The sequence below is a fragment of the Pithys albifrons genome, chromosome 8 (genome assembly GCF_047495875.1).
Source record: "Pithys albifrons albifrons isolate INPA30051 chromosome 8, PitAlb_v1, whole genome shotgun sequence".
In the NCBI taxonomy this organism is placed as follows: Eukaryota; Metazoa; Chordata; class Aves; order Passeriformes; family Thamnophilidae; genus Pithys; species Pithys albifrons.
The window spans coordinates 241895-260272 of record NC_092465.1 but is presented as its reverse complement, the minus strand read 5'-3'; the positions used below and the strand labels follow the sequence as shown (position 1 = coordinate 260272).

The 18378-nt window shown below is 56.2% G+C and overlaps 1 protein-coding gene across 1 annotated transcript; it reads left to right on the top strand.

The window, feature by feature from the left end:
• The first annotated feature begins 6211 nt into the window (after positions 1-6211).
• On the top strand, positions 6212-10580 carry LOC139675218 (uncharacterized). The gene is made up of 4 exons (XM_071562562.1): positions 6212-6889; positions 7454-7551; positions 7762-7847; positions 10095-10580. The coding sequence occupies exons 1-4, from the start codon at positions 6212-6214 to the stop codon at positions 10406-10408; spliced, it is 1176 nt and encodes a 391-aa protein (XP_071418663.1). The 3' UTR covers positions 10409-10580.
• The last annotated feature ends 7798 nt before the right edge of the window (positions 10581-18378 follow it).

Here is an 18378-nt window from a genome sequence, read left to right as displayed (position 1 = left end):
TCCTTGTGCAGTCTTTTTTTCCTGTTCTATGAGTCACGGCTCACTCTCTCTCTAACAAAATCTGTTAGAGAGTTAGACTGCGCTTTAGAATTTGGGTCTGTTCCCTACAAAGTTTTGCAACGTCCGAAGGAGTGGAGCGCTGACTGCTGTCAGCAAAGCTGATTTGTTAATACTCTGTCAGATTTCCCTCAGCTTTGGGCAGGAAAGGCAAGGGTTTGGGTCAGGAATTGTGAAAGCAGCGCCTGTGTGCCTGTTGCTTCTTGTGTGTGTGTGGCAGGGCTGGGACAAGGGCTCGTGCAGGAACCTCCAGAGCCAAGAGGAACAGCAGCAATTTGTGGAGAAAGAAAACTCCAGGTGATAAGTGCTGCCAAATTTGTTCTTGCCTTATCCTGTGCTCTGTAATCAGTAACAGGTGACGTGCAGAAATGTCCTAGGGCCAGGGGAGAGCTGAGCTCGGTGCGGGTGCTGCACAGGGCACAGACGCAGGGGTGGAGTGGGAGTCTTTGGGACTTCTCAGAGGGAAGGGAGGGCTGGATGTGTCAGAGGGAGCCATCGACTTGTGCTCACTTGAACACACTTGTGCAGGTCCCTGGGATCCAGTGTAAAGTGCAGGTGTCCTCGTGTTCAGGGGTGAAGGGTCTGAGAGGGACTGTACTTCCTGTGACTCTGCAGGGCACCAGGAATGAGAGGAACTGTGATGTCCGAGGTGTGTCCCGTCCAGTCGTTTTTCCCTCTGGGAACATAGAGCCTGTGGGCGGAGCTGTGAGTGTTTGGATGAGCAGCTGAGTGTCCCTGAGCCCTCTGCTGTGTCTGTGCTGCTCTGTCTGTGCCTGCTGAGTGTCCCCGAGCCCCCTGCTCTGTCTGTGCTGCAGCTTCTGTGCATGCTGAGTGTCCCTGAGCCCTCTGCTCTGTCTGTGCTGCAGGTTCTGTGCATGCTGAGTGTCCCTGAGCCCTCAGCTGTGTCTGTGCTGCAGGTTCTGTGCCTGCTGAGTGTCCCTGAGCCCTCTGCTGTGTCTGTGCTGCAGGTTCTGTGCCTGCTGAGTGTCCCTGAGCCCTCTGCTGTGTCTGTGCTGCAGGTTCTGTGCCTGCTGAGTGTCCCTGGGCCCTCTGCTCTGTCTGTGCTGCAGGTTCTGTGCATGCTGAGTGTCCCTGAGCCCTCTGCTGTGTCTGTGCTGCTCTGTCTGTGCCTGCTGAGTGTCCCTGAGCCCTCTGCTGTGTCTGTGCTGCAGGTTCTGTGCCTGCTGAGTGTCCCTGAGCCCTCTGCTGTGTCTATGCTGCTCTGTCTGTGCCTCCTGAGTGTCCCTGAGCCCTCAGCTGTGTCTGTGCTGGAGGTTCTGTGCATGATGAGTGTCCCTGAGCCCTCTGCTGTGTCTGTGCTGTAGTGTCTGTGCCTGCTGAGTGTCCCTGAGCCCTCTGATATGTCTGTGCTGCAGGTTCTGTGCATGATGAGTGTCCCTGAGCCCTCTGCTGTGTCTGTGCTGCAGGATCTGTGCATGCTGAGTGTCCCTGAGCCCTCTGATATGTCTGTGCTGCAGGTTCTGTGCCTGCTGAGTGTCCCTGAGCCCTCTGCTGTGTCTGTGCTGCTCTGTCTGTGCCTCCTGAGTGTCCCTGAGCCCTCTGCTGTGTCTGTGCTGCAGGTTCTGTGTATGCTGAGTGTCCCTGAGCCCTCTGCTGTGTCTGTGCTGCTCTGTCTGTGCATGCTGAGTGTCCCTGAGCCCTCTGCTGTGTCTGTGCTGCTCTGTCTGTGCCTCCTGAGTGTCCCTGAGCCCTCTGCTGTGTCTGTGCTGCAGGTTCTGTGCATGCTGAGCACCAGCCTGAATGCAGTGACAATCTGGAAAAGAATTGCTTTTCTTGGGATTGTATCTCGGCAGTTTGAGCTGCTAAAAAATGAGGGCATTGCTGATGCTGTTAATATGAGCAGCTGCATTGTGCCTGGAAAGGACCCAGACCCACAGTCCTAGTGCAGCTTCCCTGGGACAGGGACAGTGCCCGGAGTTAAGCAAGTCCCTGCAAAGGATGGAGTAAATCTGCTCCTTGCATCTGCAAGGAAAGACTGAGTAGTAGGGAAGGGGAGCATTTATATGCTGTATTGAGATTTCCATCTGCTCCCAGGTGCAGCAGTGATGGGGTGGCTGGGTTTGGTCTGGGCCTGTGAGGATCAGCCCTAAACAACCCCACCTCACCAGAGGGCCCTGAACCCTCAAGGGAAATGTCCAGTAGGAACCAGACCGGTCGGTAGTTATTGCAGAGGAAAAACCATGCAAATGAAAAGGTACTTCTGTTCTTCATGGCAATCCTGTAATGCCTTGTGCAGTCTCTGTGTGCTGTTCTTGGAGTGACCACCCAGTGTGTGTCTAACAAAACCTGTTAGAAAGGTAGTCAGGGATTGGAATTGGGGTCTGATCCCTACAGACTCTTGCAAAGCCTGAAGGACTGCAGTGATGAGTGTGCTCAGCAAAGGAGGTTTCTCAGTATCTGCTCAGATTTCCCTCAGCTCTGGGGGCCTGGTGGCCAGCTGGAGGTGGCGGGGACACACATGGGACCCCTTGAGCTTTGTGGGAGGAGCTGGGGGTTGGCACGGTGCGATTTTTTGTTCTTTGGGTTTTTTTCTTGGTTTTCTGATTTCCTTTTTGAGCTCTGTGGTGCTAGGGAGAAAAATCTGGAAACAAATCAAACTGAAGGGATTTGCTGAGTTGCTTTGCAGAGAAGTGCCACCTTCAGAGGATGCACAAATCCACCAGGAAGTCAACGAAGGAGCTGTGGAAAGTGCAGCAGAGTGCAGGGAGCAGCCACTGTCCCAGCTCCCTGGTTTTGGGGGCATTAGTCCACCTACGGAAAGGAAAAAAGCCTCCCCGTCTTGTTTTCAGCCCTGCAGAGGAATGTCGTGTTCCAGAATTTCGGAGGGATTTGTGTGTGTCCTGTGCTGGCAGCTGCGTGTCTTGGGAGGCCATGGAGTGACATACATTGGGGGGACATGGGGGGACAAGGGGAGGACACGGGGGGGGACACGGGGAGGACATGGGGGGACATCAGGGGGACATGGGAAGACATCAGGGGGACATGGGGGTACATTGAGGGGACATGGGGAGGACATGAGGGAGATGGGGTGGACATGAGGGACGCAGGGGACATGGAGGAAACATGGGGGGAACATTGGGGACATGGGAAGGCTATGGGGGGACATGCAGGGGACATGGGACGTCCAGGGAAGTCCGAGAGGGCCCAGGGGGGTCCAGAGGGGTCCAAAGCGTTTTGAGGGGTCCAGGAGAGTTCAAGTTGGTCCAGGAGGGTCCAGGGGTTTTCCCTGGGGGTATGAGGGGGTGGTCCATGGGGGCCCTAGGAGGATTCAAGGTGGTCCAGGAATGTTCAGGAGGGTTCAGGGGGTTTTAAGGGAGTGGAAGGGGGTTTCAGAGGGGTCCAAGGGGGTCCAGGAGAGATTCGGAGGGTCCAGGGGGTTTTGGGGGGGGTCCAGGAGTGTCCAGGGGAGTCTCAGAGGTGTCCAGAAAGGTTCGAAGGGGTCCAGAAGGGTCTAAGGAGGGTCCAAGGGGTCCCAGGCAGGTTTGAGAGGGGTCCAGGGGGCTTCAGGGGGTTTGGAGGGGTCCAGGGGAGTCCAAGTGTGATTCAAGAGGGTCCAAGGTTTTTGAGAGTGTCAAGGGGGGCTGGGGTGGGGTGCAAAGTGGTCCAAGAGAGTTGAGGAAAGTCCAAGGGGGATTCAGGGGGGTCCAGGGGAGTTCAGGAGGGTCCAAAGCGATCCAGGAGAAGTCAGAGAGAAATGAGGGGGGTCTCACAGTGGATTGTGGGTCTCAGAGGAGTCACAGGGAGGTAAGGGGAGGTAAGAGTGGTCAGGGGGTGCCTGGGGAACTCAGGGACCCCCATTGCCCACAGCCCAGCAATGTCGGCCCTCGGGAACCTCCCTTGGGGAACCCGGGTGCCCGAAATGTCGTCCCTCGGGAACCCCCCCTTCGAGGAGCCCCAGCGCCCGAGGTGTCGCCCCTCGGCAACACCCCCTCGGGGAACCCCGGCGCCCAAGGTGTCGCCCCTCGGCCAGCACGCCCTTGGGGAGCCTCGGCGCCCGAAATGTCGTCCCTCGGGAACCCCCCCCTTCGAGGAGCCCTGGCGCCCGAGGTGTCGCCCCATGGACAACCTCCTTGGGGACCCCAGAGACCCCCAGAGACCCACCCAGGGACCCCCCAGGGACCCCCAGAGAGCCCAGAGATTCCCAGACACTCCCAGGGACCTCCAGGGTCCCCCAGGAAGCTACAGAGATCTCCCAGAGAACCCCCAGTTTCCCCCAGAAACCCCCCAGAGACTGTCAGAGACCCCCAGACACCCCAGGGACCCCCCCTACACCCCCCCGACACCCCCAAGGGACTCCCAGACGCCCCCACGGACCCCCAGGGACCCCCCAGAGACCCCCCGAGACTCTCAGAGACCCCCCAAGGACCCCCAGAGAGCCCACTGGGACTCCCCAGGGACCCCCCAGAGACTCCCCATAGATCACCAGGGACTGCCCAAGGACCCCCGCAGACCCCCAGAGACTCCCAGGGGCCCCCAGAAACTCCCAGAGATCCCTCAGGGACCCGCAGAGACCCCTCAGGAACCCCCAGAGACTCCCAGACACCCCAGAGACTCCCAGAAACCCTCAGAGACCCCCCCCAGGGACCTCCAAAGACTCCAAGAGACCCCCACGGACCCCCCAGGGACCACCAGAAAGCCCCAGAGACCCCCCAGGGACCACCAGAGACCCCCCAGAGATTCTCAGAGACCTCCAGGGACTCCCAGACACCCGCCGAGACCCCCCAGGGACCCCCAGAGACCCTCCATAGATCACCAGGGACCGCCCAAGGACCCCCACAGACCCCCAGACACCCGCAGAGACTCCCAGGGGCCCCCAGAAACTCCCGGAGACCCCTCAGGGACCCGCAGAGACCCCTGAGGGACCCCCAGAGTCTCCCAGACACCCGCCAGGAACCCTCAGATGCCCCCAGAGACCCCCAGAGATCCCCAGAGACCCCCAGACCCCTCCAGGGACCCCCAGACACCCCCAGAGACCCGCAGGGACCCCCCAGAGACTCTCAGAGACCTCCAGGAACTCCCAGACACACGCTGAAACCCCCCAGGGACCCCCAGACACCCGCCAGGGCCCCTCAGATGCCCCCAGAGACCCCCAGAGACCCCACAGGGACCCCCAAGGACCCCATAGGGACCCCCACAGATCCCCAGAGACCCCCCCTGTGACCCCCAAAGAACTCCCCTGGGGATCTCCTGGGACCCCCCAGAAACCCCTAGACATCCCCAGAGACTCCCAGAGACCCCCCAGGGACGCTCAGACCCCCCCAGAGACTCACAGAGACCCCCAGAGACTCTCAGAGATCCCCCAGGGACCCACAGGAACCCCTCAAAGATCCACCAGAGACCCCCCAGGGACCCCCAAAGAACTCCCCTGGGGATCCCCTCGGACCCCCCAGAAATCCCCAGACACCCCCAGAGACCCCCCAGGGACCCTCAGACACCCCCAGAGACTCACAGAGACCCCCAGAGACCCTCAGGGACCCCCCAGGGACCCCCATAGACCGCCCAGAGATCACGAGATGCCCCCCAGGGACCTCCAGAGACCCTTCCAGAGATCACGAGAAACCCCTCCGAGACCCCCAGGGACCCACCTTGGGACCCCCAGAGGACCCCAGGGACCCACAGGAACCCCTCATAGATCCACCAGAGACCCCCATAGATCCCACAGAGACCTCCAGAGAACCCCAGAGACCACCAGAGATGCTCCAGAGACACCCCAGAGACCCCCACAGAGATCCCCGGTGCCCGAAATGTCGTCCCTCGGACAACTCCCTTGGGGACCCCCGGTGCCCAAAATGTCGTCCGTCGGGGAACCCCCTTGGGGACCCCCGGTGCCCAAAATGTCGTCCGTCGGGGAACCCCCTTGGGGACCCCCGGTGCCCAAAATGTCGTCCGTCGGGGAACCCCCTTGGGGACCCCCGGTGCCCAAAATGTCGTCCGTCGGGGAACCCCCTTGGGGACCCCCGGTGCCCAAAATGTCGTCCCTCCGGGAACCCCCTTGGGGACCCCCGGTGCCCAAAATGTCGTCCCTCCGGGAACCCCCTTGGGGACCCCCGGTGCCCAAAACTGTCGTCCCTCGGCAATCCCCCCTTGGGGAGTCCCGGCGCCCGAGGTGTCGCCCCGCCGCAACCTCAACCCGATGACTCTCGGCGCCCGAGTTGTCGGCCCTCGGCAACCTCGCCTTGCGGACCCCCGGCGACCGAGGTGTCGCCCCTCGTCACGCCCCTCCTTGGGGACCCCCGGCGGGCATTGGAGGTGGTGGGGGCTGGACTACGATGCAGTTCGTGGACATGTCCGGCAGGCGGCGCCAGCGAGGGAGAAGGGCCGGCGAGGGCGGGATTCGAACCGGCGTTTGGGCAGCGGTATCTGCATCGCTACTGCGCACGTGCGGATTAGAGAGCTTCGGCGGTACTGCGCAAGCGCGGAGTACGGAGCGCCGTCGGTACTGCTCATGCGCGGAGTACAGCGCGCCGTCCCAACTGCGCACGCGCGGAGTACAGCGCGCCGTCCCAACTGCGCATGCGCGGAATACAGAGCGCCGTCTCTACTGCGCACGCGCGGAGTACAGAGCGGCGTCGCTATTGCGCATGCGCGGAGCACAGCGCGCCGTCCCTCCTGTGCTCGCCCGGAGTCCGCCTCTCTGTCTCTCCTGCTCGATGCCACATCCCGTGTTCGTTCATGGCGCTGTTTTCCCGCACCTGCCGCAGCCGGTGCCGCGGGAGCGCGCGGGGAACATCCCGCCGCCGGTGCGGCTGCTGCAGAGGCGTTCCTGGAGCGCGGCGCCGGCACCATCGCCCGCAGCGCCGCCGCCAAGATCGTGAGTGCCGGGGCCGCGGGGCAGGGGCTGGGCTGGGCTGGGCCTCAGTGGCGCTCCATACACAGACAAATACTCTGCATGCAGCTCGGTGGGTGCTTTCCCGTCCTGGGGGTGAGGTGAATCCTGGGCTCCTGTGCTTTTGTCAGCCGAGATGGAAAATTCCTGCACTTGGTTTTGGCAAGTGGCAGTTTCCCAGAATTTTCTTACCTTGTTTGCTTCCTGTGGAACATGTGGACCAGCAGAACTCTCAGGGCTTGTGTTCAGAACAGGCTTGAGGAGAGTGAGTGAGTGAATGAGTGAGTGGAGTGAGTGAGTGAGTGGAGTGGGTGAGTGAGTGAGTGAGTGGAGTGAGTGAGTGAGTGGAGTGAGTGAGTGGGTGAGTGAGTGAGTGACTGAGAAGGAGCCACAACGTGTCTTCCTTGTCCTGCACTGCAGGATCAGAATCCTGGTTTAGGTTAGGGATGCTTTTGCACTGTTGCGTGTCTTCGATGGTCAGAGCCAACTTTCTGCTGGGCCACTTAGGAAGAACAGTTGCCTAGAGCTTCATGTTTGCTTTCCTTGCAGCCTGGAGTGTTGGGGGGATTCCTGAAGCTGATTGCCTTGAAAGCCAGTGATCCCCAAGGCTTTGACCTGCTAAACAGCATCATGGAGCATATGCCCCCGTGAGTATGAGCTCAAATTGCATTCAAAACTGACTTCTGTGGGCTGTGGTTCTGCAGTGTGCAGTCATGCCAAAGGTTAACACTTCAGGAGCAAAAATGTCACATTTATCAGTTAAAGAGATGGGAACAACTTTATCTGTGTTTTCTGTAAAGTGACAGCACCAGTCAAAGCCCACTGTGAACTGAATAACTGTTCTTTTAAATTTCCAGTGAATCAGTTGACTGGTACAGGAAACAGGTCTTCATTCTGCTATTCCAAAGACTTCCAAGTTCCAAACCAACAAAACTTATCAAAAGTAAGTTCCTTGCTCTGAAAAGCTCCAGTGTGACACGAGTGGTTCAGAGTGTGCAGTTGCAGAGATCAGGCATCCTGTACATGGGTGGGACTCTGGTGGCTCCAGGGACTTGCTCCAAATGCTCTGGAGTCAAGGGGGGCATAAAGGGCAGTGGCCACAGCAGGTGACACTCCATGAAAACTGAGGGAATGGAACTAAAGGACTTGTGTAGTTCTCCTCCTTTCCTGGTGTGTGTGATGTCGTTACTTGTCTGAAAGTGTCTCCATTTAATCTCCAGCTAATAGCAACACACTTGCCCTGCCACACAGCACAGCCATTCTGACCACTGCTCTCTGCAGTTTGTGTTCATGCTGGGAAACATTCCATGCTTTTGTGTCATTTTGGCCTTCATGGGAATAAAGTTCTGAGGAAGGGTTTACGTTCCTCTGTCAAAGCTGTGACACATTGTTGAAATCATCCCCAGGCAGATGGCCATGCTGATGAAATTCGTGATGTTATCTCTACACAGATCACACAAGGTCTGTTATTAATCCTTTAAAATCTGCTTGATGCCTCCTGTAGAGGAGCAAGAATTACAGGGTTCTTCCAGTGGTGTTCCACCAACCAAATGGAAGTGGTGCTTCCAGCGTTCCACGTTTCAGTGTTGTGGTGCCCGAGAAGATGAGCAGTTTTTAGGCAAACTTTGGAGCAGCAAGTTAATGCCCTTCAGTAAAAGGGAACATTTATGAAGGCTGCCCTTTCTGTCTCCTTCTTAGAATGCATTTTGCTGCTGACTCTAAAGCAATTCTCTTGTTTTCATCTGGAGTTTTACTTTGTCCTTTTTCTCCTCTTCATTAACTAGTTTGGCACAGGAAATGGGGCATGAGCTCTGCAGGAAATACTTGGCAGCATACAGCCAGAGGGAGTGTGTTCTGTTGGCTTGGGTTGTATTTCAGGCTGCTGTGCAGTTTTTGCCTTTGAAGCAGGAAAGAGTTGTCTCTCTGGCTGAAATGGCAAAGGAGGTTTGGCGCTAATCTGACTGCCCGGGTGCCTCTCCTTTTGGGGTTCATTTCTGATTTTCTGCCCACAGTTCCTCACTGATAGTTCAAGTTACTGATCTCCTGAGCGGGTCATAAAAGGGAAGGATTGCTGTCTCTGGTTTTTATCCTTTGTAACAAGTTTATGTGTGTAAACATCTATGTAAGAGGGCAGCAATTGTTAAGAAACAAATTGTCTTGTGTTCTCTGTTTCCTGGTGCTTTGTGTGGTTTCTCCTTTTCTTTGGTCACCATAGGGTGATAAATCGTTCTGATACTTTTTCTCTAACTGTCATACTAGGATGTTTGAAACGGGCTTGGAGAAAATGATGATTCCTGAAATCCAGAAAGAGTCTGGGACAAGTTGAAAAGCAGATCCGTGCTGTTGGCATCACCAAGACATTAACAGAATGTCCTCCCATGATGGACACTGAGTACCCCAAGCTGTGGTAGGTGCCACACTTCTTCAGGGTCTGCTGGTGATGCTGTTGGAGGTCTGGAAAGTAGGAGCTTTCACGAGAATAGGCCCCTCCAATAAACTCCTTTGGCATTTCTTCAGGCCCACTGTTGTGGTGAGACTCAGCTTGAGGCTTTTCATACCTTTTCATCCTTCACTGCACAAAGGGAAGTGTGTTTTCAAAGCAAATGGCAGAGCTGGTTTGAGATGTGTTTGAGCCTGGATTTGGCTGAGTAGAGCTCCACTGAAGGGAATTAGGCTACTGTCAGCTTGCATTCCTTCTGGAAAGCTGGGCCCACTTTTGACTTGTAACTGTCATAGTCAGGAGGCCTGAGAATACTCACAACCTGACAGGCTGTAGTGTCTTAGCCTGAAAGTGGAATCTGGGGGAAAGCTCTGGAGACTGAAAGGCAGTCCAGCAGTCTGGGGGCTCAGGTAGCCTGAACTGAATGACAGTAACCAGGTCCTGGACTAGAACTCTTTTTGAATGTACTTAGAGAAAAGCTGTAATCTGGAAAAGAATTGCTATTCTTGGGTTTGTATCACAGCAATTTGAGCTGCTAAAAAATGAGGGCATTGCTGATGCTGTTAATATGAGCAGCTGCATTGTGCCTGGAAAGGACCCAGACCCACAGTCCTAGTGCAGCTTCCCTGGGACAGGGACAGTGCCAGGAGTTAAGCAAGTCCCTGCAAAGGGGTTCCAGGTAATCTGAGCGTTCTTGTGAAGCACAGGCTGTCCTCACCTGTTCACTGTTCCCCTCCCCTCTCCCCCCAGGATTCCTTTGCTGCAGGCCCTCCCTCCTTGGCTTGTTTGAGCTGCCTGAGGATGACACGACCCCTGACAAGGAGCACTTCATTGACACAGAGGATACTCCAGGCTATCAGACTGCATTCTCCCAGCTGGCCTTTGCTGGGAAGGAAGAACATGATCCTGTGGGGCAAATGGTGAACAATCCCAGGATCCAGCTGGCCCAGTCTCTGCACAAACTGTTCACAGCGTGCCCAGGCAGGGTAGGTGGCTTGGGCTCTGCATCCCTGGGCTGCATTCAGCAGAGAAGAAATGCCTCTGTGAGAATGGTCTCTTGCTAAGGTTTGATAATCAGCAAAATGAAGTGTGTTGTAGGCAGAAGGCAAGATCTTGCTGTGTCTTCTTGTTCATTGGAACTTGGCTTTTGTAAGGTTTTCCTGGTAACCTCAGAAAGGCCTTATTTTTCACAGCACTTAGTTTAGCAATCAGCTCAAATATATGCTATTTAAAAGATGAAGATTTATCCACTTGATGGGCTATAAGTAATGGTTGTCTCCTGTTCAGTTGCATGGACTTGGGAGATTCAGGCAGCTCATATAAAATTAGACATTTTGAGTGCACAGTTAACTCTCTTACCCCATAGTGACTGTTTTGACCAATATTTTGGTAAGTAAAGATTGTCTGAGAGATGAGCTGTTTCTCCCTCCATAACTGCTGCTCTCAGAGTGTCTGAGCTTGTGCCCTGTGCATGAAGAGCCATGGCAGTGGCTGAGTGTCCCTGAGCCCTCTGCTGTGTCTGTGCTGCAGGTTCTGTGCATGCTGAGTGTCCTTGAGCCCTCTGCTGTGTCTGTGCTGCAGGTTCTGTGGATGCTGAGTGTCCCTGAGCCCTCTGCTGTGTCTGTGCTGCTCTGTCTGTGCCTCCTGAGTGTCCCTGAGCCCTCTGCTGTGTCTGTGCTGCTCTGTCTGTGCATGCTGAGTGTCCCTGAGCCCTCTGCTGTGTCTGTGCTGCAGGTTCTGTGCATGCTGAGTGTCCCTGAGCCCTCTGCTGTGTCTGTGCTGCAGGTTCTGTGGATGCTGAGTGTCCCTGAGCCCTCTGCTGTGTCTGTGCTGCAGGTTCTGTGGATGCTGAGTGTCCCTGAGCCCTCTGCTGTGTCTGTGCTGCTCTGTCTGTGCCTGCTGAGTGTCCCTGAGCCCTCTGGAGTTACAATCTGGAAAAGGATTGCTTTTCTTGGGTTTCTATCATGGCAATTTGAGCTGATAAAAAAATGAGTGCATTGCTGATGCTGTTATTATCAGTAGCTGCATTGTGCCTGGAGAGGACCCAGACCCACAGTCCTAGTTGTTATGGGTTTGGCCAGATGGGCCTAAATTTAGTTTTTAAAAGTTCAGCTAGGCCTGGGAATTGTCAGCTGACTTGAGCTGGACTGAGCTAGCTAACAGCTGACTTCTTCTGGCCAATAATATTGTATTCCATACCATATTGCATCATCTCAAAAGGGGTAAGAGCTGGTGTGTGGGAGTGGCTTAGGCAGTTGCTTCACAGCTGTGGTCCCAGCAAGACACTCTGCTGTCCCAGGAGGGATGGGGAGGCCCAAGCCCGGAGTACCAGCTTACCATCATGTTATCTTAGGGAAGTAAAGTGTTTGTTCTTAGCTTTTCTCTCTGCTTAAGTCTGTCTCTGAAGAATTGACTTCTCTAGAATGATTTGTAGTTGAAATGGTAGAATTTGTGTTTACTGGGAAGTGGGAAATTATTTCTTGTTATACATAACTTGTGTAAGTGTGTGTTATATTGTAGTTTCCTCTTAATTTTCTCTTTTCTGTGTAAATACATGTAGTTAGTTCCAGCATAAACCTGCTTTTGAGGTTTTTCCTTTTCTCTCTCTCTTCTTTTTTTCCCTTGGCTGGTTGGGGGGAGGAGGAACCCTCTTCACTCTGTCCTGGACAGTTGGCGTTTTGCCAGCTCAACCCAGGACACTAGTGCAGCTTCCCTGGGACAGGGACAGTGCCAGGAGTTAAGCAAGTCTCTGCAAAGGGGTTCCAGGTAATCTGAGCGTTCTTGTGAAGCACAGGCTGTCCTCACCTGTTCACTGTTCCTCTCCCCTCTCCCCCCAGGATTCCTTTGCTGCAGGCCCTCCCTCCTTGGCTTGTTTGAGCTGCCTGAGGATGGCATGACACAACCCCTGACAAGGAGCGCTTCACTGACAGAGAGGATACTCCAGGCTATCAGACTGCATTCTCTCAGCAGGATCAGCCCTAAACTACCCCACGGTACCCCTGAACCCTCAATGGACACACCCAGCACCTGAACAGAAACCCAAGTCCTTATTTATTTACAGAGGCGAAATGATTGGTAATTGCTTATGATCTGTGGAGAATTTCCTTTGGAACGATCAGAGAGTTGTATCAAGGCAGAGCGTTTCTTTTGGTTCTTTTTCTTGTGGTTTGTAATTTCCTTTCAGGCTTGAATGAGTTTTTTGTGCTCCTGTTAGAAAAGCAGCATGATTTTACCTTCCTGTTTTGGGGGGCTTTGTTTGTTTCCATTGTTATCCCTGTTAAATCAGGCCTCCTGTGAATAGCCTGCGTTGTCCTACAGGACTGCTTTGTTTATGGATCAGAGAGAGAGAAGGGAACTGACTTTTCCTTCTCTTGAATTTTTCCAAGCACAAGTGGGACATCATCTTGCTACTCCCCAAAGCACTGCAGGGATGTGGGAGTAGTTTAGTGCTGGTTCAGTTCTCTGGGAAATAACCACGTTGCAGAGGTTTAAGAATCAGTAACAATTGTATTGTCTTTTAAATGCTAGGGTCTTTTAAATGCTGGGTCCTGCAGTCCTGGCATGATGAGGGAAAGAGGAACTTGAGTTCTTCTGAGAAACCTTCTGTTATTCCTTGTGCAGTCTTTTTTTCCTGTTCTATGAGTCACGGCTCACTCTCTCTCTAACAAAATCTGTTAGAGAGTGAGACTGCGCTTTAGAATTTGGGTCTGTTCCCTACAAAGTTTTGCAACGTCCGAAGGAGTGGAGCGCTGACTGCTGTCAGCAAAGCTGATTTGTTAATACTCTGTCAGCTTTCCCTCAGCTTTGGGCAGGAAAGGCAAGGGTTTGGGTCAGGAATTGTGAAAGCAGCGCCTGTGTGCCTGTTGCTTCTTGTGTGTGTGTGGCAGGGCTGGGACAAGGGCTCGTGCAGGAACCTCCAGAGCCAAGAGGAACAGCAGCAATTTGTGGAGAAAGAAAACTCCAGGTGTTAAGTGCTGCCAAATTTGTTCTTGCCTTATCCTGTGCTCTGTAATCAGTAACAGGTGACGTGCAGAAATGTCCTAGGGCCAGGGGAGAGCTGAGCTCGGTGCGGGTGCTGCACAGGGCACAGACGCAGGGGTGGAGTGGGAGTCTTTGGGACTTCTCAGAGGGAAGGGAGGGCTGGATGTGTCAGAGGGAGCCATCGACTTGTGCTCACTTGAACACACTTGTGCAGGTCCCTGGGATCCAGTGTAAAGTGCAGGTGTCCTCGTGTTCAGGGGTGAAGGGTCTGAGAGGGACTGTACTTCCTGTGACTCTGCAGGGCACCAGGAATGAGAGGAACTGTGATGTCCGAGGTGTGTCCCGTCCAGTCGTTTTTCCCTCTGGGAACATAGAGCCTGTGGGCGGAGCTGTGAGTGTTTGGATGAGCAGCTGAGTGTCCCTGAGCCCTCTGCTGTGTCTGTGCTGCTCTGTCTGTGCCTGCTGAGTGTCCCCGAGCCCCCTGCTCTGTCTGTGCTGCAGCTTCTGTGCATGCTGAGTGTCCCTGAGCCCTCTGCTCTGTCTGTGCTGCAGGTTCTGTGCATGCTGAGTGTCCCTGAGCCCTCAGCTGTGTCTGTGCTGCAGGTTCTGTGCATGCTGAGTGTCCCTGAGCCCTCAGCTGTGTCTGTGCTGCAGGTTCTGTGCATGCTGAGTGTCCCTGAGCCCTCTGCTGTGTCTGTGCTGCAGGTTCTGTGCCTGCTGAGTGTCCCTGAGCCCTCTGCTGTGTCTGTGCTGCAGGTTCTGTGCCTGCTGAGTGTCCCTGGGCCCTCTGCTCTGTCTGTGCTGCAGGTTCTGTGCATGCTGAGTGTCCCTGAGCCCTCTGCTGTGTCTGTGCTGCTCTGTCTGTGCCTGCTGAGTGTCCCTGAGCCCTCTGCTGTGTCTGTGCTGCAGGTTCTGTGCCTGCTGAGTGTCCCTGAGCCCTCTGCTGTGTCTATGCTGCTCTGTCTGTGCCTCCTGAGTGTCCCTGAGCCCTCAGCTGTGTCTGTGCTGGAGGTTCTGTGCATGATGAGTGTCCCTGAGCCCTCTGCTGTGTCTGTGCTGTAGTGTCTGTGCCTGCTGAGTGTCCCTGAGCCCTCTGATATGTCTGTGCTGCAGGTTCTGTGCATGATGAGTGTCCCTGAGCCCTCTGATATGTCTGTGCTGCAGGTTCTGTGCCTGCTGAGTGTCCCTGAGCCCTCTGCTGTGTCTGTGCTGCTCTGTCTGTGCCTCCTGAGTGTCCCTTAGCCCTCTGCTGTGTCTGTGCTGCAGGTTCTGTGTATGCTGAGTGTCCCTGAGCCCTCTGCTGTGTCTGTGCTGCTCTGTCTGTGCATGCTGAGTGTCCCTGAGCCCTCTGCTGTGTCTGTGCTGCTCTGTCTGTGCCTCCTGAGTGTCCCTGAGCCCTCTGCTGTGTCTGTGCTGCAGGTTCTGTGCATGCTGAGTGTCCCTGAGCCCTCTGCTGTGTCTGTGCTGCAGGTTCTGTGCCTGCTGAGTGTCCCTGAGCCCTCTGCTGTGTCTGTGCTGCTCTGTCTGTGCATGCTGAGTGTCCCTGAGCCCTCTGCTGTGTCTGTGCTGCAGGTTCTGTGCATGCTGAGCACCAGCCTGAATGCAGTGACAATCTGGAAAAGAATTGCTTTTCTTGGGATTGTATCTCGGCAGTTTGAGCTGCTAAAAAATGAGGGCATTGCTGATGCTGTTAATATGAGCAGCTGCATTGTGCCTGGAAAGGACCCAGACCCACAGTCCTAGTGCAGCTTCCCTGGGACAGGGACAGTGCCCGGAGTTAAGCAAGTCCCTGCAAAGGATGGAGTAAATCTGCTCCTTGCATCTGCAAGGAAAGACTGAGTAGTAGGGAAGGGGAGCATTTATATGCTGTATTGAGATTTCCATCTGCTCCCAGGTGCAGCAGTGATGGGGTGGCTGGGTTTGGTCTGGGCCTGTGAGGATCAGCCCTAAACAACCCCACCTCACCAGAGGGCCCTGAACCCTCAAGGGAAATGTCCAGTAGGAACCAGACCGGTCGGTAGTTATTGCAGAGGAAAAACCATGCGAAAGAAAAGGTACTTCTGTTCTTCGTGGCAATCCTGTAATGCCTTGTGCAGTCTCTGTGTGCTGTTCTTGGAGTGACCACCCAGTGTGTGTCTAACAAAACCTGTTAGAAAGGTAGTCAGGGATTGGAATTGGGGTCTGATCCCTACAGACTCTTGCAAAGCCTGAAGGACTGCAGTGATGAGTGTGCTCAGCAAAGGAGGTTTCTCAGTATCTGCTCAGATTTCCCTCAGCTCTGGGGGCCTGGTGGCCAGCTGGAGGTGGCGGGGACACACATGGGACCCCTTGAGCTTTGTGGGAGGAGCTGGGGGTTGGCACGGTGCGATTTTTTGTTCTTTGGGTTTTTTTCTTGGTTTTCTGATTTCCTTTTTGAGCTCTGTGGTGCTAGGGAGAAAAATCTGGAAACAAATCAAACTGAAGGGATTTGCTGAGTTGCTTTGCAGAGAAGTGCCACCTTCAGAGGATGCACAAATCCACCAGGAAGTCAACGAAGGAGCTGTGGAAAGTGCAGCAGAGTGCAGGGAGCAGCCACTGTCCCAGCTCCCTGGTTTTGGGGGCATTAGTCCACCTACGGAAAGGAAAAAAGCCTCCCCGTCTTGTTTTCAGCCCTGCAGAGGAATGTCGTGTTCCAGAATTTCGGAGGGATTTGTGTGTGTCCTGTGCTGGCAGCTGCGTGTCTTGGGAGGCCATGGAGTGACATACATTGGGGGGACATGGGGGGACAAGGGGAGGACACGGGGGGGGACACGGGGAGGACATGGGGGGACATCAGGGGGACATGGGAAGACATCAGGGGGACATGGGGGTACATTGAGGGGACATGGGGAGGACATGAGGGAGATGGGGTGGACATGAGGGACGCAGGGGACATGGAGGAAACATGGGGGGAACATTGGGGACATGGGAAGGCTATGGGGGGACATGCAGGGGACATGGGACGTCCAGGGAAGTCCGAGAGGGCCCAGGGGGGTCCAGAGGGGTCCAAAGCGTTTTGAGGGGTCCAGGAGAGTTCAAGTTGGTCCAGGAGGGTCCAGGGGTTTTCCCTGGGGGTATGAGGGGGTGGTCCATGGGGGCCCTAGGAGGATTCAAGGTGGTCCAGGAATGTTCAGGAGGGTTCAGGGGGTTTTAAGGGAGTGGAAGGGGGTTTCAGAGGGGTCCAAGGGGGTCCAGGAGAGATTCGGAGGGTCCAGGGGGTTTTGGGGGGGGTCCAGGAGTGTCCAGGGGAGTCTCAGAGGTGTCCAGAAAGGTTCGAAGGGGTCCAGAAGGGTCTAAGGAGGGTCCAAGGGGTCCCAGGCAGGTTTGAGAGGGGTCCAGGGGGCTTCAGGGGGTTTGGAGGGGTCCAGGGGAGTCCAAGTGTGATTCAAGAGGGTCCAAGGTTTTTGAGAGTGTCAAGGGGGGCTGGGGTGGGGTGCAAAGTGGTCCAAGAGAGTTGAGGAAAGTCCAAGGGGGATTCAGGGGGGTCCAGGGGAGTTCAGGAGGGTCCAAAGCGATCCAGGAGAAGTCAGAGAGAAATGAGGGGGGTCTCACAGTGGATTGTGGGTCTCAGAGGAGTCACAGGGAGGTAAGGGGAGGTAAGAGTGGTCAGGGGGTGCCTGGGGAACTCAGGGACCCCCATTGCCCACAGCCCAGCAATGTCGGCCCTCGGGAACCTCCCTTGGGGAACCCGGGTGCCCGAAATGTCGTCCCTCGGGAACCCCCCCTTCGAGGAGCCCCAGCGCCCGAGGTGTCGCCCCTCGGCAACACCCCCTCGGGGAACCCCGGCGCCCAAGGTGTCGCCCCTCGGCCAGCACGCCCTTGGGGAGCCTCGGCGCCCGAAATGTCGTCCCTCGGGAACCCCCCCCTTCGAGGAGCCCTGGCGCCCGAGGTGTCGCCCCATGGACAACCTCCTTGGGGACCCCAGAGACCCCCAGAGACCCACCCAGGGACCCCCCAGGGACCCCCAGAGAGCCCAGAGATTCCCAGACACTCCCAGGGACCTCCAGGGTCCCCCAGGAAGCTACAGAGATCTCCCAGAGAACCCCCAGTTTCCCCCAGAAACCCCCCAGAGACTGTCAGAGACCCCCAGACACCCCAGGGACCCCCCCTACACCCCCCCGACACCCCCAAGGGACTCCCAGACGCCCCCACGGACCCCCAGGGACCCCCCAGAGACCCCCCGAGACTCTCAGAGACCCCCCAAGGACCCCCAGAGAGCCCACTGGGACTCCCCAGGGACCCCCCAGAGACTCCCCATAGATCACCAGGGACTGCCCAAGGACCCCCGCAGACCCCCAGAGACTCCCAGGGGCCCCCAGAAACTCCCAGAGATCCCTCAGGGACCCGCAGAGACCCCTCAGGAACCCCCAGAGACTCCCAGACACCCCAGAGACTCCCAGAAACCCTCAGAGACCCCCCCCAGGGACCTCCAAAGACTCCAAGAGACCCCCACGGACCCCCCAGGGACCACCAGAAAGCCCCAGAGACCCCCCAGGGACCACCAGAGACCCCCCAGAGATTCTCAGAGACCTCCAGGGACTCCCAGACACCCGCCGAGACCCCCCAGGGACCCCCAGAGACCCTCCATAGATCACCAGGGACCGCCCAAGGACCCCCACAGACCCCCAGACACCCGCAGAGACTCCCAGGGGCCCCCAGAAACTCCCGGAGACCCCTCAGGGACCCGCAGAGACCCCTGAGGGACCCCCAGAGTCTCCCAGACACCCGCCAGGAACCCTCAGATGCCCCCAGAGACCCCCAGAGATCCCCAGAGACCCCCAGACCCCTCCAGGGACCCCCAGACACCCCCAGAGACCCGCAGGGACCCCCCAGAGACTCTCAGAGACCTCCAGGAACTCCCAGACACACGCTGAAACCCCCCAGGGACCCCCAGACACCCGCCAGGGCCCCTCAGATGCCCCCAGAGACCCCCAGAGACCCCACAGGGACCCCCAAGGACCCCATAGGGACCCCCACAGATCCCCAGAGACCCCCCCTGTGACCCCCAAAGAACTCCCCTGGGGATCTCCTGGGA

Excerpts from the sequence above, each read along its gene's own strand:
- LOC139675218 (XM_071562562.1), top strand. The coding sequence starts at position 6,212 with ATGACTCTCGGCGCCCGAGTTGTCGGCCCTCGGCAACCTCGCCTTGCG. Across the intron at positions 6,890-7,453 it reads GCAGCGCCGCCGCCAAGATC|CCTGGAGTGTTGGGGGGATT; the intron begins GTGAGTGCCGGG and ends CTTTCCTTGCAG. Across the intron at positions 7,848-10,094 it reads ACCAACAAAACTTATCAAAA|GATTCCTTTGCTGCAGGCCC; the intron begins GTAAGTTCCTTG and ends CTCTCCCCCCAG.